This window comes from Jaminaea rosea (assembly GCF_003144245.1).
Source record: "Jaminaea rosea strain MCA 5214 unplaced genomic scaffold BDZ90scaffold_3, whole genome shotgun sequence".
Lineage (NCBI taxonomy): Eukaryota > Fungi > Basidiomycota > Exobasidiomycetes > Microstromatales > Jaminaea > Jaminaea rosea.
In genome coordinates, this window is record NW_020289977.1 from 631498 (window position 1) to 654555 (window position 23058).

The following is a 23058-nucleotide window of genomic DNA, read 5'->3' on the forward strand; positions in this document are numbered from 1 at the left end:
CTCGGCTGTGAATTTTGGACTGGGAAGCGCAGTGAGCGGGGTTGGACCTTCTTGACTTCCTTTCCATCTCTTTGCCTTCAATTTCTTATTCCCGAGCTCACATTCGTCTGTCCGCCTTTGACTCTCTTTGCTGCTACATCACCATCATCATGGCCAGCACTTCCTCGAGGACCCTGGAGCGCGCAGTCAGGAGGGCTTTGCAACCCATCTCGCCCTTTTCCTCTTTCGCGTCGACGTCGGCATCGGCAATACCGGCATTGTCTACCCCACCTCCCTCTACCTCGTCGTCCGCACGTCGAGTACCGGCCACATCGCAATTCCACACCTCCGCTCGCAATTGCAGCGCTTGGCCGGCCGGTGTTGATGCCGAGGATGGCATGCATGCTACCATGTCGTCATCATCTGAGTCTGTCGAGGGAGGTGGAATGGTCGGCGGGTCTCAGGAGCGGAGATCTACACGTCTCCAACAGTCGGCGCCCATTGATCGCACCGATGCTGGTAACAGTAAGACCAGGCAACAGCTCGAGATGCCCAAAAGTCGCCCACCAAAGTCAATACCTCATCTTATGGAAATGAAGAGACAAGGGCAACCAATGTTCGTGCTGCCGTACCACTGCCTCTTTTAGCCAATCTCACTAACACTGTCCTCACCTCGCATCCTCTATTACCTCGCAGCGCCTGCCTCACAGCCTATGACTATCCTTCTGCCCTCTCTCTCCGCCACGCGGACATCGACATCTGCCTCGTAGGCGACTCCATGGCCAACGTCGCACTGGGTCACTCCTCCACCCAGTCTCTCACGTTAGAAGCAACAATTCACCACTGCCAAGCAGTCTACCGCGGCCTCTTCTCCCCTTTGCTGTCAATCTCTCCCAACACTCCTGGAGCCCCGCTTCTCCTGGCAGACGTCCCCTTTGGCACCTTCCAAACTTCCGAAGAGGAAGGAGTTAAGAGCGCAGTAAGGCTGCTAAAGGAGGGAGGAGTCGATGGAGTGAAGATCGAGGGAGGGGCAGAGATTCTTCCCCTCGTTCGACGCTTGACCAAGTTTGGTATTCCAGTCATGGGTCACCTAGGTCTTCAACCACAACGCGTCTCCTCCTCAGCAGGATATCGTCTCCAAGGCCGAACGGCAGACGAAGCCTACACCATCCTGTCCGAGGCACTCGCCCTACAAGAAGCCGGAGCTTTCAGTATTGTGCTGGAGTGCATACCGAACAAGATTTGCGAAGTGGTAAGCAAGGCACTTCGTATCCCTACGATTGGAATTGGGGCGGGTCCGAAGGCTGATGGCCAGATTTTGGTTACGAATGATATACTGGGAGAGATCACCAGCCCTTGGCATGTGGTTGCTGGCTTGGCCAAGGCAGGAGTAGGAGAAGTACCAGCCCTCCAACAACCAGCCCCTCCTGGTCCCAAATTCGTGCGCAATTTTGTGGACGAAGTCCTCTCTGGGCGCGTGCAGCCTCGTAGTAGCAGTGGTGAGGAGGACAATTTTGCCTCCCCTGGTCCTGCAGCTGAGGGGTCCGCTCCAGTCGCAGCTTCATCGGGGCCTACTGGAATTGGAGCGATCCGCATGGCCGCCATTGAAGCCTACGTCGATGCAGTGAGGGAGCGCTCCTTTCCCGATGCGGAGCGTGAGGGGTACAAGATCAAGTCGGCTGAGCTGGCCGACTTTATGAAGAGGGCGGGGCCGCTTTTGCAGGGATGAGCAGCGGGGCAAGGACCGAATACCAGGGCATGAACAGAGCAGAGGGAGAAGCGCTCAGTGTAGAGACGGATCGCAAGCACAACAGAATCAACTAATCAATTCTTGATATTGTGTATATGTCGTGAGACCGAGAATCGCAACATCAAAGTCCCATCTGCCCAGCTGCAGCGTCAGGCGGCCACGGCAGTCCACCGGCATATCTCGGCACAGGGTTCGGAGGAGGCGGTGGTGGCGGGCGATGATGGCCTTGCCCCGGCCCCTGCGCTACTGGCTGCCCACCCTGCTGCCCTGCTTGCTGATCTCGTCTCTCCTGCTCCGCCCGCGCCTGCGCCGCCTGCCTAGCATACATGAGCATCGCGAGCGCCGAGAGGCCAATGACGATCATCGCGCCCTCAATCATCGCGTCCGCTTCATCATCACTGACGCCTTGGCTCCCATCATCGCCCGGAGCACCCTCCTCATCACCTCCACGAGGCTCGCGCAGGTTGTATCCTTCTGGCAGGTGCGGATCGGCCCCTTCCTCGAACCCGTCTGGCCCACGATGTGCCCCACGAGCAGGTGTGCGCGCCCGCTGCTGCTGCTGTTGATGCTCCCGCTGCGCTTGGTTGCGCTGATGTTCCTGCCTCGCCGCCCTGAGCAAGTCCTCCTCGGCCTCGGTATACCCTTGACCCCCACCAGCCCCCTCAGCCCCACCACCAGCCCCCGCAAATACCCCATAGCCTGTGTACCCCCCTGTGCTGAAAAGCTGCACCGCGCTCTCTTCTCCACTCCAGACTGTGGCAAAGAAGGCTCGAATGTGCAGGCGAACAAGAGAGAGCATGACGGGCAGGTAGGCCTCCGCGTTGATCTCGAGCGCCATGTCGTAATAGCGCTTTGCGAGGTGAAAGTCTCGACGGGGTACGCCTAGGCCTTCCTCGTAGAGATGGCCCATATTCCAGTAGGCGAGGGCGGAGACTTGTCGATCGGCGGCTGCTGCGTAGCAGGCCATGGCTTTCTCGTAGGACGGAGAGGGCGAAGCGAAAGGGCGAGGGCTGCTTTTCGAAGAGGATCGCGAGGTGGACGTGGCGTTGTAGTCCTGCGCGGCTTCCGCTGACGCTCTGGCTGCTACGGCCGCCTCTGATCTCGAGGGCGCCAAGCCTACGCCATGATAGTAATAGTCGCCCATCTTGACCAGCGCGTCCACATTGCCCTGCGCAGCCGACCTGGTCCAGTAAATCAACCCTAGTCTGTCGGTCGCAGGTTCCTCCCCCACGCGCTCCGGGCTCGTCTCTCCTTTACTTCTCCTCCCTCCCACCCGTCGCAGACCCTCGACCAGGCCCGGAACTTTCCATGCCCTCTTGTCTCTGTCCAAAATCCATGCGACATTGTTCTCCGCGGCCTCGTCCCCACGCTCGGCTGCCATACTCCACCACAGAAGAGCCCTCTTCCTATCCCCGAGCTCCCAAGCTCGCATGCCGCGATGGAAAACAGGAGACTCCCAGTCACCACGCTCAGCGGCAGTCTTGAAGTGCAGAGCAGCGGCCGAGCAGCGCTTTCCTTCGTCCGTACCGAGGAAGGCTTCTGCTGCTGCGGCTCCCCCGGATGGCGAGCCGCCAGTAGCGCGTAGCGTAGCAAGAGCGCGGCGGTATAGGTCTGCATTCGCCGTGGCGAGCATGAAGTGACCCTCGAATGGGGAACCCCACGCAACCGCGTGGGCGAAATGGCGCATAGCGCCGGGAAAGTCTTTGGTGTCGAAGTGTAGCTTGCCCAATGCCGCGGAGGCTTCAGCATGACCGTTGGGGCCGCCAGCTTTGATTGCCTTCTCCCACGCGTCTACTGCGCCTTTCCAGTCGGCGACTCGACCCTTGCCCTGCGCCTTGCCTGTGGTAGCAAGGGCAGCTTGCTGATCAGGCGCGAGTCCCTGGCTCCGCATCAGGCCATAGCCGTAGTAGCAGTCTCGATCGCCTGCATCAATACCGCGCCAGAACCAGTACCAGGCGCGAGCGTAATCGATCTCAACTCCCTCGCCGCGCAGATACATGCGGCCGAGCAGGGCAGCAGCAGCGCCTGCATAGATGGTGGTAGCTGGCTCGGCTGGCTGTAGTACGAGGTCCTCTTCGACTCGCTGCGCTCCTGCATTGGCACCACCAGTAGCCGCACGTCCCATCACTCTTTTCCCTCCTACCATCCTGAGGTGCGCCACATCGACCGGCCAGACCTGCCTCGCGACTCGCAACGCTAGCTCTCTCGCCCTCACGTAGTCGCGCTCCACTCTTCCCGCGCTCTCACTGATTCCGTAGATGGATCCCAGATAGTAGATGCGTGCGAGTCGCATCATGTAGCTGATTGATCCGCCAGAGGCATGATAGCTGTAGAACTCCAGCAAGTCGCCCAGCCTCGAAGAGGAAGGGTCACCCCTCCCTCCTGCTCCTGCAGCCTTATTCTGTGATGAAAGCAACCCGCTGCCCGGCAGAGAATGGAGTGCAGCCTGTACTGCGGGCCTATGCGCCTCCCAACCCGTGCTGGCCGCAGATGCCCCAGGCCCATATGCCCCTCCTGCTAAGTCGGAGAGACGTAAGTGCGTGTAAGGCGGGGTGAGCCCACCAACCGGGCCGTCCTTGTATCGCGCCCAGGAGGAGTTTGCTGCGCGCGAGTACCATTTGAGAGATTCGTCGCAGTCGACCGGTGTGCCGATGCCTGCGTGGTGCCTGTACGCGAGGGAGAGCATCGAGCCGTAGTCGCCTTGACGGGCTGCGAAGGTGTGGTGGAGGAGGGACTGCAAGGCGCGAAGGCAGGTGTGAGTAGGAGGCGTCAGCATGCTGTCCTGCCTTCTTGAATGCTCGCAACTGCTCACCAGACTCTGAGCCTGTCCCGGGAAGGCCTCTGGGACTTCCGGTGCTCCCCAAGCGTTCCAAATCTCCCTCGACCCCTCGATCCAACCAAGCAAATTCCTAGCACTCGCGTTCCCCGGGCTAACCACATCGACCATCTCATTCAGGTAGGGCACGGCCATCCAAGGGCGAGGTTCGGCCCCGTGCGTCCCCAGAACATGATGCTGCGCCAGCACCCAGAGTGCGTCAGGCGAGCCGCGTTGCGCTGTCGAGGCTGGAGGATAGGCCGAGTAGTTGAGAAGGGCGAGAGCTTCTTGTAGGTTAGCGCAGGCCCTCTCGTGTTGCCTGCGTCGGGCAGCGCGACGTCGCCGTCCCATGGAAGTAGAGGAGATCCATCGACGCACGACGTGGCTGAGGTCGAGGGTGTTGCTTTCTTCGCCTGACCCGCTTCCATCGGAGGCCGATAAGTCAAGGAGGAAGGGACCATGCACTACGTGCTGACCTTCATGCATTTCCCACTCTGGCCAGAGCTGAGCAGCTCGCTCTCCTGCCCATTGCCTCGCATTCCCAGATATTGGTGCGTTTCCCTCCCGATGCTTCGATCCTTTAGCATAGAATGGTCCCCCGCCCTGCCTGCTGTGCGCCGAGTCTGGATGCACGATGCCCAGCGTCTGTAAGAGCTCAGCACATCGTTGCCAGTAGGCTGCAAATATGTGCTGAAGCCGTATCGAGAGACGCATCATTGTGCCTATCGGACCCCAGGAGGTCAGAAAGGTGAAGTAGGGTGAAAGGTCTGACAGCTTGGTGCGGGTCGCCGAGAGGTGGCGACTATTTCGCGAGCTGGTCTCGGTACCAGACTGGGATGACGACTTGGAATTCACGCCATGCTGTTCGGATCTATCGGAAGAAGATGAAGCCGGGGGTGAAGAGGAGGAAGAGGTTGTGGAGTGGGCGAGGACGACTGGATCGATGATACCTCGCAGTAAGACGAGAGCACGGTCGTACGCCTCGGTGACGGTCAGATTGCTTGACGCGACGTCGTCGTCGCTGTGACCAAAGGTGGTTTGTGGGCCATGATGTCCTGCAGACTGGGAATCTGAAGGCTGAGCAGCTGCTACGAAGAGGGTGAGGAAGAGGGAGAATGCAATGGCCACGAGTGGCCACCTCATGGTGTGACTTTGTCTCTCCCGTGCTTTTGGTGCTGTCTTGTCTAGAATTGGCCAGTGGCTGGTTTCATGACGAGATGAGGAGGGCGCGGCTGTCCGCAGAGTGTTGGTTTGATGATGATGATGACCAAGTGACGACGTGGAAGTCCAATGTGACGATTGCATCGATTTGGAGCCTCCGCCTTGGATGCGCTCGCCTCGTCTCGCTCGGACCTCGTCTTTCTCCGCCCACACACACGACTGCAGGACAGACAACGAGAAGAAGAATTTCAACACTTTTGATTTCTCATCCTCACCCTTGGCTCGCTTCCACTCATCAGGGGCAAGTACCAAAGGATGCCACCTCGTACCTGCGCCCACTGCAATGCAGCAAAGGCAGTACTCCGCCGACCCAAGACGGGTCTACTAGTCTGTCGATCATGTTTCTTCCTCGTCTTCGAGACCGAGGTCCATGAGACCATCTTGGCCTCTAACCTCTTCTCTCGCGGAGACAAGGTGGCCATTGGCGCTTCAGGCGGCAAAGACTCTACGGTTCTTGCCTACGTCATGAAGACCTTGAACGAGAGATACGACTACGGCTTGGACCTCTTCCTGCTCAGCATCGATGAAGGCATTACTGGATATCGAGACGATTCGTTGGAAACGGTCAAGCAGAACAGTTCCGAGTACAACCTCCCACTCAAGGTGCTCAGCTACAAGGATCTCTATGGATGGACGATGGATGACATTGTGTCTACGATCGGCAAAAAGAGCAACTGCACCTTCTGCGGCGTCTTCAGACGGCAAGCATTAGACAGGGGGGCAGCACAGCTCGGCGTCGACCACATCGTTACAGGCCATAATGCAGACGATATCGCAGAGACGGTCCTCATGAATGTGCTCAGGGGCGACATAGCAAGGCTGTCACGCTGCACAGAGATTGTAACACAGACTCCGGCCGGCGCAGGAGAGTCAAAGGGATGCGGTGGCGGTGGTGGTGACCAGGAAGACGAGGACGAAGTAGACCCAGCATCAGCAGCCGTAGATTTCCTCGGCATCAAACGCTCCAAGCCCTTCAAGTACGCCTATGAGAAGGAGATTGTCCTTTACGCCTACTTCAAGTCGCTCACCTACTTCTCAACCGAGTGCATCTACTCGCCAAACGCTTACCGCGGGTATGCTCGCGCGTACCTCAAGGACCTGGAGGCGATTCGTCCATCTGCGATTGTAGATATCATCCACTCGGGCGAGGCGCTGCGTGTTGGTTGGCAGGGAGAGGACGAGGAAAAAAAGGGAAAGAAGGACAAGAAGAGTACAAACGGCTCTGCTGCGGCAGACACGCCAAAGTCAAAGTCCCTTACGGCCCCTACAGCTGCCAAGGGTGCAACAAAGCAGGTCCAGACGACGTGCTCGCGATGCGGCTATCTGACGTCGTCAGCTGATGGGCTTTGCAAGGCTTGCCTCCTGCTCGATGGACTCAACAAGGGCGTAGCGGGTATGGGCATCAACTCCAAGCCCTCCAAGACGGCCAAGCTAGCCGCCACCAACGGCGAGGAGCAGAAGTCGCGGCCCTCGCCACAGACGCTCAGGGCGGCAGCTTCCGCCTTTTGAGGCAAGGTGCGACCGGCGTGGTCCCCTTTCAACACTACATCGCCTCGGTTTCTCATATGTAGCACTATTCATTCATCGACGTAGACGATTCTTCCCTGAAATATCAGCGTGTACACATGTCTCACCGGCATCGAGAAGTAGTCTGGTCCTGCGTGACGACGCTCCTTCCACCTCTCGCTGCTCGTCGGCAAGTCTAGCGCGAGTGCAGTGAGCAAGCGTATAACGATAGATTCGATCAGGTAAACGAGAACGAGAAGGATCAAGAGTCGATAGAGTACATGAGCACCGGAGCAGTAGCGATAGTAAGCTAGCTAATCAGAGACGTCGAGATTGACCCTACGATGATGCCTTGAATGTGATGCCCACAGGACGATGCAGGCCGCCCTTCTTCCCCTCCCGAACGTCCGCCAGCCTCTCAGCAAGTCGAGCGCACTCAGCTCAAATCATACTCGCTCCCATCATCACTATACTCCTCACGCCCCCCATTCTTGACCGCCTGCGCAAGAGGTGAAGATGGCATCTGCTTGCCTGCCCCTCCGGCAGCTGCAGCAGATGAGACGTCCACGGCATTCAAGTGCCCATTGAGCGCCTTCAGACCCTTGGCCACCCCATAGCTTGCACTTGCCATCGCGCTCTTCGTCCCCTTGTCAAAGACCTCCTTCGTCTGCATCTCCGCTAGCCTATCGCAATTCTCCTGCAGCTCGGCAAGGATCTCCTCGCCTTCTCCCTGCCCACCGGTTTCTCCCAGGTTCTCGCGCGAAATGGCGACGATGCTCGAAGCGATTGTGGTGATCTGGACCAAGTTCTCGTTGAGCTGGTTCGCCTGAGCACCTTCGCGGATAGCGGATAGGAGGGCCTGGATTGAATGAACGATGGCTTCCGTTTGGACCTCGATGTAGTTGCGCAGCTCCGCCCAATTCTCTTCATGGGAGCCGGTGTCCTCCCCGCCATTGGCACCAATGAGGCTGTTGCGAGCTGCGGGGGACATGCCTGAGTTGGGGAGGCCGCGCGCGGGAGAGACACCCGAAAGGCGTGGACCGTTGGCACCAGCTGCTCCCGAGCCGGCGAAGAAGGACGTCGACGATTGTTGCGAATGGTTCCCACTGAGCTGGCGTGCACTGCTGGCTCCATTCACCGCGCTACTAGCGTTGCTGACCGGGCGGCGCGGCGGACTGCTACTGCTACTGGCCCCGCCTCCCCATTGGCTGCGAATATTGCTCAGGTCCGTACGAGGCAACGCAGGTATCTGGTCCCCACTCGTGCTCCCTCCGCCGGGCGTCATTGGTGGACCGCTGGCAGGGCCGTTGTTGCTGGAGTTCGAAGCAATGCTTGCCGCCCTTGAACGATGCCCGTTCTGCCAACTTCCATTGCTCGGCACCCGCACGGGTACCACCCCGCTCGTCGAGCGATAACCTACGGGTGAGTAGCGACCGCCTGCGCCGACTCCGCCAGGACCCGCATTGCCCTTCAGAGTGCGAGGGGAGAGACGATCTGACATGTTGTCGTTTGCTCCATTGAGACGGTCGCTCAGTGGGCCGGAGAAGGAGCGTAGCCCTCCAGCAGAAGAAGGACCGTTTCCTCCGCCGCCGGATTTAAAGACCGAATCCGCGCTGCGGGGCTCAGTGGGAGTCATGGGTACGGAGCGGGCGGAGGCCGGGCCGTTAGTCGTGCTGATGTGCAGCGGTTTGAGTCCTCCAGGCGGCAAGGTGTTGCCAGAGAAGTGCGCCTCGTATTGCTCCTTTTCTGCTGCGGTGGCTGGGCGAACTTTCGCGAGCTTGACCATCTCCACTACTGTCATCGAGACGTGGCTCGCCGCGGCGTCGAGGAGGCTCACGGGAGACATGCCCTTGGCCGAAGCGTGGTTGCGGCAGGCTGTCATGAGATTGTTGAGCGTGGTAGAGATCTTGGGCTTGAGCTGGCCAATCGACTCAACGTCGCCATTCGCAGCGGAAGTGGGCATCTGCTCGTACTTTGCAACGTCGTCGGTGACGAGCGTGGTGGCGAGCACGACAGCCTTCATTGAGGAGAGGACAGTTGAAGGGGTCGTCGACCTCGCGGCAGCGAGCAACTCGTCGATGGAGGTCTGGAAGGCCGTCACGTTTACGTCGGCAATTGCGCCGCCCGCTGTGGGCCTGAGGAACTCTTCCTCCACCTTGGGCTGAGCGACAAGGTGTTGCGAGGTTGCTTTGTACTGGCGGAGCTCGGTCCTCGCCTGCTCGTACTTGCGCTTGAAAGTCTGCACTTGAGCATTGAGGTCGCGTACCATCGCCAGGTCCTGATCCTTCTCTGCCACCAGCTCCTCGATGCGGCCCGAGAGCTGCTGGACCTCGTTGACGAGCGACTCGACCTCTTCCCTCAGCTCCTGCACAATCTGACTCTGCTGGGCGAGTTCTTCCTGCATTCTCTCGACCTCCTCCGCCCCGGCGCCGCTGTTGGAAGCCATTGCCCGCTGCAATTCCTCCTGTGTCGATTCAAGCCGGCCATGAGCATCCTGCAGCTCTCGATGCTTTTCATCGTGCTGACTTCTCAGCCTTTGAGACTCCTCATGGACATCTCGAAGCTGCTGGGCATGCTCGGAGCGGAGCCTATCCCTCTCGGCCTCCACGCCCCTCAGAGCCTCCTCGTGCTGGTCGCTCTTCGATGCGTGCTCCTTGAGCTCAAGGTTGTGCGTCTCCAAAGCGGTGATGCGCTGATTGAGAGTCGCGATCTTGAACTCGTAGTCGGAGCGCAGCTTCTCGACGCCAAACGGTGCGGATCCATCGAACGAGCCACCTCCACCGCCAAGCATAGGGCTCGAGACGCTCTCAGTTCCAGGACCACGACTGGCTGCGTAGCCGTTGAAGAAGCCGGTGCCCACAGAGCTGGCCTGGCTGTACATCGTGCTCCTGTTGTCATTATGGTCATCTGCCGTACTCTCCTCGGCGCCATTTGGCGGTGAGCCGTGAGTTGGAAGCTCGCTCGAGCGCTCGCCGCCTTGGAAGTTGACTGACACATCCTCGTCTACCAGCGTCGACTTCTTCGGCACAATGACGTCGCTCGTCGCTACACCTCGATTGCCCGCGGCTTCCTGCTCCTCGCGCTGTTTTTGAGCGGCAGCCGCTTCCCTTTCCCTGGCAATGGCGTCTGGCCTGAACTCCTCTTTCAGCTCAGGAAAGCGTCTCTCCAGCTCAAAGAAGACATCGGAAGAGAGATCTTTGAAGCGCGTCTTGGGCAGAGTGGCCAGCTTTTGTCTCGCCTGGTTGCGCTTCGGATGGAACTCATCACGGACGGCGAGGTGTGGATTTGAAGATGTCGACTGCTCACGAGCATTGGTAAGGCGGCGCATCAATTCGTCGTAGACGTCCGTCGAGAGCTCAGTGAATTGCTGCTTGCTGAGACGCGTGAGCTTCTCCCGAGCATTGGACCGAGGGCCCGTTTGGTCCTTTGCGAGATGGCTACGGAGGAAATTCAGGAGCTCCTGGTAGTGGACCCTGCCCACGCGTCGGATTTCCTCTGTATCTGGCCGTTGTCTTCGCATTCGCGTGGCTTGCTGAGTGGGCGATGGCGAGGCCAGAAGACCTGGTTGCGGTTGCTGTTGTGACGCTGATGACTGGTAGCTTGGCTGCCTCTGCGGCTGCTGTTGCTGCTGATAGGACATAGACGACGATGCAGGCGGTGAAGATGGCAACGTGCTAGATGACGAGGAAGCGTACCTCTGCTCGCCCTGCTGCTGCTGCTGCTGCTGCTGCTGTTGTTGAAAGCTGCCGCTCACGCCGCCGCTTGAAGGGATGCCAGAGCCAAGAGCGGACATCGGATAAGGTGAAGTGGGTGAACGAGGACCGGAGGAGGTGTTGAGGGAGAAGTCGGGCACAGCTCTAGCTATTGCGGGAGGCGGCATGACTGCATGGGACATGAGTTATGGGAAGCGCAAAAGATGATGAGGCCGGTAGAAGCGGTAGAGGCCAGCTCAACAGCAAGATGGTGCACCAGGCAGGGTGCGACAGGTGGTGAGCCGTATATTGTAGTACCTCTGCGCCCTGTGAGCCTTCTTTGAGGGATTGAGACTAGAGAGCCTGCTCTGGATGCGTGCGTGAGGCCTCTCCAACGGCCGCAAGAGCACGACGGCGATGATGATGAAGTGGTAGTGTTGGCTGAGTGACTGGCACGACCCTGCGCGCTGCTTCGTCGATCGGCCGTACTATGGGAGCAGGTGAAGAAAGCAAAAAGCAGTTGTTGGGCGCAGGCGCAGGTGGGTGGTAGATTGAGTAAAAGGATGGCAAGCAAAGTGCTTCGAGGGACTAGGGAGGACAAGAGTTGCGGAAAGCGACGGCAGCGGCAGAGTCGGTCCACGAGGCGGCGGCGACGTGTGGTGGGTGCGTGGGTGCGGTGCGAGGCAATTGAGAGCGCCAAGGCATCTCTGTCTGAGTGTGTCCGTGGGTGCGCGAGCGGGCGAGCGCACCTGTCAGAGCGACAAGCGGACGGGGCGCAGCGCAGCAGCAAGGCCGAGGAGTTGGTGGCTGGGACAAAATCTCGCGCAGATTAGCCGCCACGACAACAGCGAGCGAGCTAGCAAAAGGAGATGAGGGTCAGAGAGGGATGAAAGGCAAAGAGGCTCGAGCGCCAGGGATCTCTTTGCGGACGAGAAACGAGTAATGAGAGAAGCGAGAGTACGCGCGAGTGGCAGTGAGGGCAAGGGGATGCTAGGATGGGCTGCCGCATTGGTACCATGTACGCTCAACTACCAATATGGCCCGCCATGGTCGCTGCCCGATTTTGAGTCGAGCCGCGTCGCGTTGCACCCTCGTCGAAGCCTCGGCGCGGTGCAAGGGGGAAAGGAACGGGTAGGCGAGAGCGCGAGCGTGCTGACTACCGCCTTTGCCACGCACGTCAACGCCGAGGTCACCGCTACAACGACACGAGCGACGAGCAACAAGCAGCAAGTAGCAACAGAGATAGATACTCGAAGCAAGTAGCAACCAAGCCCGTTTCCTGAGCTTTAGCTGTCGCTGTAGGATCCAAGTCAAGCTCGCAGCGCACCACTTTGTACCACATCCTGTTTGGAGCACTGCGAGCAACGCCTCGTCGCTTACGGCTAGGCTCGACCCTCGTAAGGCATCGGTCGTCCGCAAGCAGCGATATCTTGCTCAGACTTCGAAACTGGTGGCTCGGTATCATGTCGCTACCACTGGGCGGCTACAGCCCTATCCCTCCTCCACCTGCGAGCCGCAAGCTCAACGTGCGCGATGGACCCCTTGTCTGGATCGACTGCGAGTGAGCAGGCGCGAATAGGGATGAAGCGTGCCGCCCTGGAATGCTGACTCGTCTACTGATCGCCGCCAGAATGACCGGACTGGAGCCCTCAGACCGCATCATTGAGATCGCGGTCATCGTCACGGACGGCCAGCTCAATCCGCTCGATGAAGGGGTGGCGTACTCGATTCGCACGCCCAAGCCCGTCCTCGACGCCATGGGCGAATGGTGCGTGACCACGCACGGCAACTCCGGCCTGACCGCTGCCTGCCTCAATCCTTCCATCTCACGCGACCACGCCGATGTGCGAGCGGCCATTCTGGCCTACGTCATCGACCGTGTGCCAGACAAGAGGGTGGCCTGCTTGGCAGGGAACACTGTGCATGCCGATGCTGTCTTCTTGAAGCGGGAAGCGCCGGAGCTGATTGAGCACCTACACTATCGTATCGTGGACGTCTCGTCGATCAAGGAGATTGCGAAGCGGTGGTATGGGGGTGATACGGTCTGGAGCAAAGGAAAAGCAAGCCATCGTGCGCTCGATGATATCAGGGATAGCATCGCTGAGCTGAAGTACTACAGACAGAAGATATTCGTCAAGAATGTGTAGGATCGCCGGACGCTCCTGTTGTAGCATGCTCCAATTGCCAAGCGTCCGTGGATGACTAAGCAGTCGTGCAATATTTCTGGTCCGTATCGTCGCTTTCCGTCGCTTCTGCCTGCGTCTCGTTCGGCCAGTGATTCCTGCATCTCTATTCGCTTCATCATACAATGGGCGGCTCTTCGAAGGATCATCGGTAAGCATTAGGTTGTTGTTGAGATTCTCTGTTCGGTATCAGAGCGACTCACATCCTCTAGTTTCCTCTCTTGCACAGAGACGTCTACTACCGTCAATCGAAGATTGATGGCTATCGTGCGCGATCAGCGTACAAACTACTCCATCTCGATGAGCAATTCAACTTCTTTGGCCAGCAAGAAACATACACCTTAGAAAAGAGCTTGAATGAAGAGCTTGAAAGTCTGCGGCAGCTGCGAGAGAAGAGAGGCAGCGCCAAGGATGTCGACGAGGACGACCTCGCTAGCTTGGACGAGGAGATTGAGGAGTTGCAGGACACACTCGAGTACGCCTCGAAGCTACCATCGAGCTCCACCTCACCTGTTGCAACACCACAGCGGCCAACCCGAGCTGTTGACCTCTGCGCTGCTCCCGGCTCATGGTCGCAAGTCCTCGTGCAACGTCTTCCCCCTGCCTCTCGAATCGTCTCTGTCGACCTCCAACCCATGGCTCCAATCCCTGGTGTTCACCAAATCCTAGGGGACATCACCACAAAGCTCACTGCCGAGGCCGTTGCACATGCTCTTGCTGGGAGCGAGAAGAGCGAGGCAAAGGCGCAGCTCATTGTATGCGATGGGGCGCCCGACGTGACGGGCATTCACACGTTGGATGAGATGCTTCAAGCTCAGCTGCTCTTGTCGGCATTGCAAATCACAATGAGGCTTCTTGAGCCAGGAGGGACATTCATTGCAAAGATCTTCTGCGAGGGTGGAGCGACGCTCAGTAGAACGGGCACCGTCAAGGCCTCGCAGGGAAGTAGCACCGCGGCGGCGATGGATGTGGGAGTAGCGAAAAAGGGGGACACTTCTGCGCTTCTCGTCAGTCAGATGAGGACCCTCTTCGAGCTGGTGGACGTGGCTAAGCCGAGGAGTAGTAGGGCAGCGAGTCATGAGCATTTCATAGGTGAGTCTGATCGAGCATGAGGACGCAAACATCTCCTGCAGCGAATCTGGCACTGACCTTTCCTACCACCCTCTGCACCACTCTCAGTATGTCGCAACTTCCGGCCTCCACCTCAACTTATCACCCGTCAAGCCTTGGCTACCCCTCTTCACGACCTGGCAAAGCAACATCTCGCTAAGCTTGCGGCAAATCCTGGTGATGAGCAGCTACGCGAGCTGTCGAAGGTGACAGGTCTCATCGCGGGGGGCGATCTGTCTGCCTGGATGGAGAGGCCGGTAGCGCCGAACGCAAACACGGTACAGTTGTGATTGTCAGAGGCAGTACAGTGCCGTTCGGGAGAAAGCATGCAATGGATGTTGTCACCGTCGTCATCATGATCCAAAAGCCGAGGGGAAGCCCATTGGTCCCCCTGGTGGCGGGTAGGGCTGCTGCCCCTGACCTGGGTACGAGGAGGAAGGTGGCTGCTGTCCTGGTCCCCCAGGGTACGGCGAAGCATTGGGTTGCGGCATGGCGAAGCCGCCTACTCCTGGTGCTCCGCCCTGGTGCGGCTGCTGTTGTGGGTAGCTTGACTGTGCACCACCACCGAAGCCCCGCGAGTGGTCGCTGTACGGAGGAGGCGCTGCGCCGCCATAGTATGACTGCTCAGGTGGGGCACCATAGGCTGACGCTTGAGGTGGGTAAGGAGCACCGACGCCGCCTTGTGGAGGGTAGGGCGAGTTGTTTGCCGGAGGATAGCCGCCGCCTGGGTAGCCACCTGTTGCAGGAGGATAGCCACCCTGCTGGTGCTGCTGCTGAGGAGGGTAGGGAGCTCCTGTAGCTGGAGGATATCCTGCACCGCTCATCTGGGAAGCGGGAACACTACCCGCTGCCGGCTCCCTCCCCGGTGCTACCCCAGCTTGCGCCATTGCCGCATCCCTCTGAGCAATCAATCTCTCCTTGTCCTTTGCGAAATGCTTGGCCTTTGCCTCCCTTTCGTTTTCTCTCCTCATGCTCTTCTTTGCCGCTCCAGGTGGCTCGTCGCTGGCGTCGTAACCAGAGTCAACGGCGCCAAGCAACAGCTTGAGGCAATGCAGATCTGGTGTGAGGTCTACGCCAGTCTGCGCCTTGACCTGCTTGGCTTCAACGCGGATGTCGGAGACGACGTCTACAAGGTCGCCTATGGCTGGATGGTTGTCGATAGAATCGAGCCAGTCTTGTGCCTCAGAGTCGTTGCCTACTGCGGCAATGGTGATTGAGAGGGCGTCCTCGCCGTATTGCGTCTTTTTGAGGCGCGATTTGGCGTCCTGAATTACCTTGACGATACGCTCCCCACTCTCCGTAGGACCAGTGGGTCGGCCGTCGGTAATTATGATGGCGAGAACTGGCTTCTTGAGACCTTGACCGCTCGAAAGCGGGTTAAGGAGCAAAGGTCGAATCAACTTCTGCTCCAAAGCCTCACCCAGGGGCGTAGCGGGCCCCGAGAATTGGCAAGCTTTGACCAAGCTCTCAGCCTCACTAGCAGAGTGAATGCGATGCCCTCCTGGGGCATTCATCCAAGCGCATTCCATACCATCTGGATCCAGCCTACCCGCCGCATCCGCCGATCGCTTCATGATCTGGCGCAAGGCCTCGATGCGTAGCCCTTTCTCAGAGTTCATGCTGGCCGAGTCGTCCAGGAGGAACATGACATCAAACAAGGCTAGCTTGACGAGGTCTTGGGCGAGAAAGGGGGGCATCTCCCATGATTCTCCGAGTGAGACCAGAGTCCCAGAGGAGGCCAGTTGACGGGCGATGCGCTCGCAGGCGGCCCAGTCGTAGAAGGGATACAGATTTTGGTCGGCGACTGTTGCTGCGAGGAGGCGCGCGATTAGACGCCAGTCGCGCAGGTCCGACCAGAGGATGTCTCCGCTCTCCTCGGGCACGAGGGGTGCTGGCGCTTGCTGATGATGATGTTGGTACGCGTATGCTCCAGCAGCCGCAACGGCCGCGGCGCCGGCTCCCCCAGCTGCCCATGCAGCATAGTTGTGGCCTTGTTGACCAGGCTGCTGCTGCTGCGCTTGAGTTGGCGGCATTGGGCTAGTAGTATGGTGCTGAGCAGCCTGCTCGATCCTCAGCTTTTCCTTTTCCTTCTCCCTCGACTTTGACAACTTGTACAGCGCCAAGCAGGTCGTGCCTACGAGTCCGGCGATGAGGAGCTTCTTCTTGAAAGTCATGCGGCCATGGCCGCTGGTCGAGTAGCGGTGAGCCTTATCGGAGCCATAGCTGGGGTAGCTAGAGTGGCCCTGCGTGAGCTTCTTGAACATTGCAGCCGAGGATAGGATTGAGATGGAGGGGGAGGGGAATGATGAACCAGAAGTGGAGTTATGTAGTCTTTCTCCACGAGCAGGGTCCGCGGCGTCACGATTTGCATCTGAGAGGCTGAGATGCTGCTGCAGCTCTTCCGCGCCCGCACGGACGTCGCGAGCACAGCCTTGGCCTGGCCTCAGTTGAGGCGGGTTCAGCACAGCCAAGGCGAGGCGAAATCAAGGCCCGTCCCAGCAGAACGCCCACGCTAGACGAAGAGGTGCCCGATTACAACGAGGCAGAGGGCGTTCTGATGCAATGTTCTATCATGATACAATGATGAAGCTTCCCAACATTCGGTGTCTCCAGTCATGGCGCCCTCGCCCATCTCCCGTCACCCCCTCATCCTCGCCGGAACCCACCGTCTCAATGAAACTTCCGTGACGCTGTGCAGCTTCCCGTCCTTCAACCCCTGAACCAACCCTTCGGGCGTGCACAGAGCCTCTCCCATCCCTTCCTTCTCGAGTCTCTTGACGGATGGAATCGTAACATGCGCCAAGACGAGCGTCTTGAGCACTTGGGTCTGGACGCGATTCATAGTCGAGAACCACACCCAATCTCGATCCCCTCCGGCCGGGTGTCTAGGGAAGGGACTGGACGCTTCGTCCTCTTTATCCTCGTACACAGGGACGACGACGACTGCGAACTCTGCGTGGCCGAAGACGGGCCCACGCTTGTAGAGGAGGAAGTCAGCGCAGAATTTGATGCCGGATTTGACCGACCAGCCGAGCGAACGGTAGTGGTGGTAGACGATGTAGGAGAGGAGGTAAGGATTGTCCGGCCGGGCGAGGGTTGAGGAAGGGTTGAGGGTACGGATGGGTAGAGGCAGGTGAGAGGCAAGTAGCTGCAGGTAGAGGGAGGAGAGGGAGATCGAGTCGTCCTGGCGAGGAGAGAAGGAGGCAATGTCAGCACTCGCCGTGATGAATCGATCTCTGTCGCGCGCCTTCTCACCTGTTGAGTTCGTACATCAAGTACGCCCAGCATTCCAGCAAGGAAGAAGACCTCATAGGGGCTGAGGTGTAGGTACTCCATATCTTCAACCTCAATATTTGCCTCCTCCTCTTCAAGGCGCTTCTTCTCTTGCGGCGTCAGATCCCTCTGCACCTCATCATCCTTCTTCGGGCCCAGATAGATCAATCCAGGGATGTGCTTGCCGTACTCTTCCTCGACTTCTTTGCCGTCGTCCCCCTCTTCTTGCATCTCCTTCTCTGCTTTCGCCGCGAGGATCTTTTCCTCTTCCACAGACAGCGTACCACCCAAAGCAACGATGCCGTCCGGCAACTGCTGCCCAGCCTTGACGGCCAGCCTAGCCCTCTCAATTTTGGCATGCAGTCTCTCTTTTCTCCTGGCTGCGATCAACTCCTCGGGCGTATATGCCTTCATGCCCCTCTCCCTTTGCAGCTTGACCCGCTCCTCATTGATCTTACGAGCCCGCCAAGTGGGCTCAGAGCGACTCAGCGAGCCTTTCCCGAAGAAGCCAGCATCCCAAAGTATGCGTGCCGCACGAGTTTGAGAAGCGATGCGTGCTTGAGATTCGAGGGACGCAGGGCCTGCTTTCAGGAGGTGTGGTGGTGTCACCTGCACCCAGACTGAAAGTGTCGTCGGGTCGAGGTAGCCGACGAGGAGGTCATCTTGCTCGTCTTTGACGTGGGCACTACTTGTGGCAGCGTCGGAGGTGAGACCTGGCAGCCATGCAGCAAACCACTGAGCCCAACTGGTAGGCTGCTTTGCCTTTTGCTTGCCGTGAATGGGTGTGACGACATCGACGGGTAGCGGCCTAGCGTATCTCTGATTCTTGGCCTGACTCGCCCGCTTTCCCGTGATATCATTGCCTCCTGCTCCTCCAGCAGGCTTAGGCCCCGGTGGCGGGCGACGATGTCTTCCTCGAGGGGGCATTGACGGTGATATGCTGAGACGATGGCTGACGGATACGATGGATTGGCGTCGAGGGGAACGAGATGCGCCTTGTCCTTTTCGCTCTCTCTCACATCCAAAATCTCGAGTCGAGCAGCGGACACGGAAGCGCGCCTCGAGTGGAGTCATTCCAATCAAGCCGCCTTGACTACTTCGCAACTCAGCCTTGGATCCTGCCCAACATCAACGAGGCAAGCAAGCATGGCAAGCTCAAAAATGGCCTCGGGTGGGCACAACATTAGGCCTGTGCGCAGCATACTGGACTCGGATCTCTACAAGTTGTGCGTGTTTATCGCCTTCAGCCCGCTCAACTCTGCATTTACTCAACTCTCTTCCCCCCCTTCCTGATCAGCACGATGCAACAAGCCATCCTTCTTTCGACCCTCGAAGACCCACCAGTCTCCTATCGCTTCACAAACCGTTCAAAGAACATGAAATTTACGCGCCGATGTGTCGAGCAGATTCAACGCTGCATTGACGGGCTGTCGCAGCTGGCCCTCAGCGACGAGGAACGCAACTGGCTCGCAACCAGGTGCCCCTACTTTCGAGAGGAGTATCTATCCCACTTGGCGCAATTCAGATTCAGGCCAAAGGAGCAGGTCGAGTTGCGCTTCGTTCCCGACAGCGACGACGAGGGCAGGGGCGACATAGAACTCTCCGTACAGGGGAAATGGTCGGAGGTCATCCTCTACGAGGTGCCCCTCATGAGCATCGTTTCCGAGATGTACTTCCGCATCGTCGATACCGATTGGAAGATGGAGGGGCAGAGAACGCTAGCAAAGGAAAAGGCAAGGCGACTCGTCAAGGCAGGCATCAGATTCTCTGAATTTGGCTCACGCAGAAGGAGGTCGTACGACTCGCACAAGTACTGCATCGAGGGACTAATGGCCGGGCAGGCGCAGGAGGAGAGCGCTGCTGCACATGCCGCCTCGTCATCTTCCTCAATCGCCAATGAAGGCTTCTCTGCTCCCTCTCAGCCCAGCACTGCCGGCGCACTAGGCAAGCTCTTGGGTACCAGCAATGTTCACTTCGCCCAACTCTACGACCTCACACCAATGGGCACTGTCGCTCATGAATGGACGATGGCCATTGCCGCGCTAGAAGGGTACGACCACGCAAACTTGAACTCCCTGCAATACTGGGATCAAGTCTATTCCTCTCCCTCTTTCGTTCCCAACTCCCCCGCGCACGACCTCACCATCGCCCTCACCGACACATTCTCCACCAGCGTCTTCTTTGGTGATCTTTTGAGCACAAACGAGGGGAAGGAGATTGCAAAGAGATGGAGAGGACTGAGGCAGGATAGTGGAGACAGTAAAGCCTTTGCCTGGAGGGCAAGGGATGTCTACAATGGCTTGGGGGTCGACCCAAGGAGCAAAGTGGTAATCTACTCGGACGGATTGGATGTGGATCGATGCGTTGATTTGCAGGAGTATTCTAGGGAGATCGGCATCGGGGCTGGATTCGGTGAGCAGGCATGAATGAGGATGAGAGTACAAAGAGGCGTTGATTGGCTAATGACGATACTCTCCATCTTTCGCACCAGGCATCGGCACCTTCTTGACCAACGACTTCCGCCAATCAACCCCATCACCAGACGACTTGCAAGACCCGGATGGTCCGCCGCCCTCCTCAGACCTTCCAGTGTCCAAGCCCCTCAACATCGTCATCAAGCTCTCCACTGTCAAAGATCGTGCGGCCGTTAAGATCAGCGACGAGTTGACCAAAAACACCGGGGATGCCCACGAGATAGAGATGGTCAAGAGGAGGTTCGGCTTGACGCAGGAGGCGATGGAGAATGGAGATCAGCCGGCGGGGGTGACTGGTCAGGAGGAAACTGTTGTCAAGGTGGGGAGGAGGCAGGGCGAGGAGGATGACAAAGTACCTGTGGAGGATGCTTGAGAGGAGAGACGTCACCCAGTCATTGCGAGAGAAGCTGAATGATATCATTTGACTGGAATGCGGAAGCTACATCAAGCAACCTTTTGCTTCTTGGCCTGAGGAGCCTCAGCTCCCTCTGCCTCGGCTTTGGCCTGCTTGCGCGCCTTCTTCTCTTCCTTGCGACGTCGCTTGTCTTCCTTGCTTTCCTCATTCTCCTCGCCGTTGCGATTCGGCTGCTCCAATTTGACAGCTTTCTGCTCCACAGCGTCGGCTGACGCAATGCTGCCGTTCACAGCAGGAGTAGAGACAGGCAGTGGGCTGCCTTCTGCCGAAGACTGACCTTCAGCAGCTGCCTTGGCAGCCTTTGCCCTTTCCTTCTTGCCCATCCTCTTCTTTGCTGGCGGTCTTTCCCCACCGTCTGCACCATCCGCCTTCCTCTTCTTGTACCCGCTATCCCTCACCCTACCCTCGAGTGCTGCAGCCCCAGCATCCTCCTCGCCTCTGTCAAGCTTCCTCCTGAACTCCTTGAGCCGGCGATTGAGCTCCTTCGACCTCTTGCCCTCCATCCTCTCCGCACCCCTTCTGTAAGGCTGCATCTGCTTCAAGCCAACGACATCGTTGAGGTCCTTGTCGTCGGCAAGCAGGATTTCCACGGCGGACATGCCGTAATTCGTCTTAGGGACGGTGGTGTAGTGGAAGCGCGTAGGAAGGTCGCCGCCGATCACGTCTTCGTAGTCTAGGTCGCGGTACTGTTCAACGAGGCGGGCAGCCGCAGCTTTGCGCTCTGCGTCAGTCTGAGGAAGCGGTTCGACGGGGCCTGTCGAGGAGGAGGCGATAGGGTCGACGGTAGTAGTAGCGCCAGTCTTCTCTGCTCGCTTGGCCTTTTTCTTGAGCTTCTTGCGCTCCTTCTTTGAAAGCTTCCCGTCATCAGCAGCCTCATCGTCCACCTCGCCATCGGCACCATCGAGGAAGTCGGCATCCATGTCGAGGTCGCCCTTCTTACTCTTCTTGCCTTTAGTCTTCTTCCCACTTGCTGTAGCTTCTGCTTCCTCCTTCTCTTCATCCGCTAGGATGTCGTCGATATCAATATCGTCCGCCCAAGTTGGCTTGCCTCCCTCGCCCATGTCCACCCCGTCATCTCCCTCCTCGTCATAGTAGGCATCCCCGAATACCGCCATCATTCGGTCATGCGCTTCAGGATCAAAGTCGCCTTCCAACTTGTCGGGGTCGAAATCAATCCTGTGACTCCCAGCCGCCTCTCTCAATTGCTTCAACTTCTCCCTCAGACCTTTGCGCTGCAGATCTCTCATCCTATCCAGCTCCTGGCGCTTCGCAAGCTTCTCAGCCTCTTTACGAGCTTTGCGCTCCTCGCGTTCCTTCTTGCGCTTGTCCTCCACTCGACGAACAGAATTCTGCTGAGCGTCCTTGCCGCGGGCGTATGAGGTGACTTGAGCGGGGGCAGCGCCGGCTTCTAGAGCCTCGTAGCGGAAATTGAAGGCTTGCTCGAAGGCTTCGGCTCGATTGTCGAAGTCATCTTCTTCATCGTCGTCGGACAGAAGCTGAGCCGCTTCGGCATCCCAGTCACGTGGTGCATCTCCGTTGACTGTGGCTTTGGCAGCGGTGGACGGTTGACCATTTTCATCCTCGCTCTCTTGCGGTCGCGCTGGACGACGCGTGAGCTTTGGCGCTGCGTGCGGCTTGTCCATCCATCCGCGGTTGAGTATGTAATTCATGAGAAAGTCCTCGTTGGACTGCGCCTCACTCTTGGCTGATTTGCGTTGCTTCTTCTCCTTCTTGATGCTTGTATCTGCGGCTGCTGTGCTCGGCTCTGTCTCTTGCTCGGCGGCGCTAGAAGATGGGCCCGCTGCTGGTGAAGATCCCGCGGCCTCGTATCGCAACGCCTCTCGAACAGCCTGTTGCGCCTTCTTGGATCCCAGATTGGCGAGCAGGTATTTTCTGTAGGCCTCTGGATCTTCCTCATTATCCTCGTCCCGACGGGTGAAAAAACCATCTGCCGCCTCGCTCTCCTCGTCATCTCCAATCGTATGGAAAGCCTGCGTGACCTGCTTCCGCAGGGCCTCCTGCTCCTGTACGTGGGACAGAGGTTGTTGGCCCTCTTGATCCTCGTCATCCATCTCGTCCTGCCTCGTTCTTGAGGTCGTCGCTTCCGCCAAAGCGGCTGCGGGGTCCTCTGCCGTCTTCATCAGGTCCCTCATCCTTTCCCTCTGGTAGTCGGCCAGCGTCACCTTCTTTCCCACCTTCTCACGCGTAGCTTTGGGGAGCAACGCCGAAGCAGCGGCGAGGGCCTTCTCCTCATCGAAGACGCGCTTCTCTGAATCGTAGATGGAAGCATCTCCGCTGCGGATCTTGGCCAGTGTACGCAAGATGGCAGCGTCCACCTCTGCTGTGACTTGCTCACCTTCTTCGTCTTCCGTCTCATTATCGCTCGAGTCGTCTTCGTCTTCATCATCATCATCGTCCCTCGCGACTCGATTGCCAGCAAGGATATCGGCGGCGGCAGCCCCGTACTTCTCTTGAAGGCGATGCAGTTCGGCTCGCTCATGGTTATGCTGGAAACGAGAGGCGTAGCCTTCATTGATGTTCAGAGTACCACTTCCTGAGGCTTCTGGCTCAGGACTGCCGCCGAATAGGTCCATGATGGTGATGCTGAGGGAGTGGCGTGAGGATAGGTGCAAAGAAGGA

The 23058-nt window shown here is 58.4% G+C and overlaps 10 protein-coding genes across 10 annotated transcripts; 5 read left to right on the top strand and 5 right to left on the bottom strand.

Annotated features, from left to right (window-relative positions):
• Window positions 1–65: 65 nt before the first annotated feature.
• On the top strand, window positions 66–1822 carry BDZ90DRAFT_230946 (hypothetical protein). The gene is made up of 2 exons (XM_025505665.1): window positions 66–595; window positions 676–1822. Exons 1-2 carry the CDS (start codon window positions 150–152, stop codon window positions 1706–1708), a joined length of 1479 nt encoding a protein of 492 aa, XP_025363556.1. The 5' UTR covers window positions 66–149; the 3' UTR covers window positions 1709–1822.
• On the bottom strand, window positions 1756–5842 carry BDZ90DRAFT_134936 (hypothetical protein). Its single transcript, XM_025503410.1, has 3 exons — window positions 4542–5842; window positions 2005–4463; window positions 1756–1870 (listed from the first exon to the last, which is right to left on the bottom strand). The coding sequence occupies exons 1-3, from the start codon at window positions 5685–5687 to the stop codon at window positions 1804–1806; spliced, it is 3672 nt and encodes a 1223-aa protein (XP_025363557.1). The 5' UTR covers window positions 5688–5842; the 3' UTR covers window positions 1756–1803.
• Window positions 5843–5932: 90 nt separating this feature from the next.
• Window positions 5933–7274, top strand: BDZ90DRAFT_250199 (hypothetical protein; the record flags this gene model as incomplete). The annotated part of the gene is made up of 2 exons (XM_025507682.1): window positions 5933–6921; window positions 7036–7274. The coding sequence occupies exons 1-2, from the start codon at window positions 6021–6023 to the stop codon at window positions 7272–7274; spliced, it is 1140 nt and encodes a 379-aa protein (XP_025363558.1). The 5' UTR covers window positions 5933–6020.
• Window positions 7275–7402: 128 nt separating this feature from the next.
• Window positions 7403–11308, bottom strand: BDZ90DRAFT_134968 (hypothetical protein). The gene has a single exon (XM_025503411.1). It carries the CDS (start codon window positions 11164–11166, stop codon window positions 7708–7710), a length of 3459 nt encoding a protein of 1152 aa, XP_025363559.1. The 5' UTR covers window positions 11167–11308; the 3' UTR covers window positions 7403–7707.
• Window positions 11309–12326: 1018 nt separating this feature from the next.
• Window positions 12327–13476, top strand: BDZ90DRAFT_135016 (ribonuclease H-like protein). Its single transcript, XM_025503413.1, has 3 exons — window positions 12327–12524; window positions 12594–13297; window positions 13359–13476. Exons 1-2 carry the CDS (start codon window positions 12427–12429, stop codon window positions 13108–13110), a joined length of 615 nt encoding a protein of 204 aa, XP_025363560.1. The 5' UTR covers window positions 12327–12426; the 3' UTR covers window positions 13111–13297; window positions 13359–13476.
• Window positions 13206–14434, top strand: BDZ90DRAFT_134992 (FtsJ-domain-containing protein). The gene is made up of 2 exons (XM_025503412.1): window positions 13206–13297; window positions 13376–14434. Exons 1-2 carry the CDS (start codon window positions 13272–13274, stop codon window positions 14256–14258), a joined length of 909 nt encoding a protein of 302 aa, XP_025363561.1. The 5' UTR covers window positions 13206–13271; the 3' UTR covers window positions 14259–14434.
• Window positions 14435–14609: 175 nt separating this feature from the next.
• BDZ90DRAFT_217977 (hypothetical protein) lies at window positions 14610–16430 on the bottom strand (the record flags this gene model as incomplete). The annotated part of the gene is made up of 1 exon (XM_025504346.1): window positions 14610–16430. One exon carries the CDS (start codon window positions 16428–16430, stop codon window positions 14610–14612), a length of 1821 nt encoding a protein of 606 aa, XP_025363562.1.
• A 339-nt stretch (window positions 16431–16769) lies between these two features.
• On the bottom strand, window positions 16770–18518 carry BDZ90DRAFT_230952 (hypothetical protein). The gene is made up of 2 exons (XM_025505666.1): window positions 17512–18518; window positions 16770–17440 (listed from the first exon to the last, which is right to left on the bottom strand). Exons 1-2 carry the CDS (start codon window positions 18454–18456, stop codon window positions 16895–16897), a joined length of 1491 nt encoding a protein of 496 aa, XP_025363563.1. The 5' UTR covers window positions 18457–18518; the 3' UTR covers window positions 16770–16894.
• An 81-nt stretch (window positions 18519–18599) lies between these two features.
• BDZ90DRAFT_264126 (nicotinate phosphoribosyltransferase) lies at window positions 18600–20376 on the top strand (the record flags this gene model as incomplete). The annotated part of the gene is made up of 3 exons (XM_025508626.1): window positions 18600–18755; window positions 18827–19941; window positions 20021–20376. Exons 1-3 carry the CDS (start codon window positions 18676–18678, stop codon window positions 20374–20376), a joined length of 1551 nt encoding a protein of 516 aa, XP_025363564.1. The 5' UTR covers window positions 18600–18675.
• BDZ90DRAFT_270264 (Krr1-domain-containing protein) lies at window positions 20031–23012 on the bottom strand (the record flags this gene model as incomplete). The annotated part of the gene is made up of 2 exons (XM_025508746.1): window positions 20031–20626; window positions 20696–23012. The coding sequence occupies 2 exons, from the start codon at window positions 23010–23012 to the stop codon at window positions 20448–20450; spliced, it is 2496 nt and encodes an 831-aa protein (XP_025363565.1). The 3' UTR covers window positions 20031–20447.
• Window positions 23013–23058: the final 46 nt, after the last annotated feature.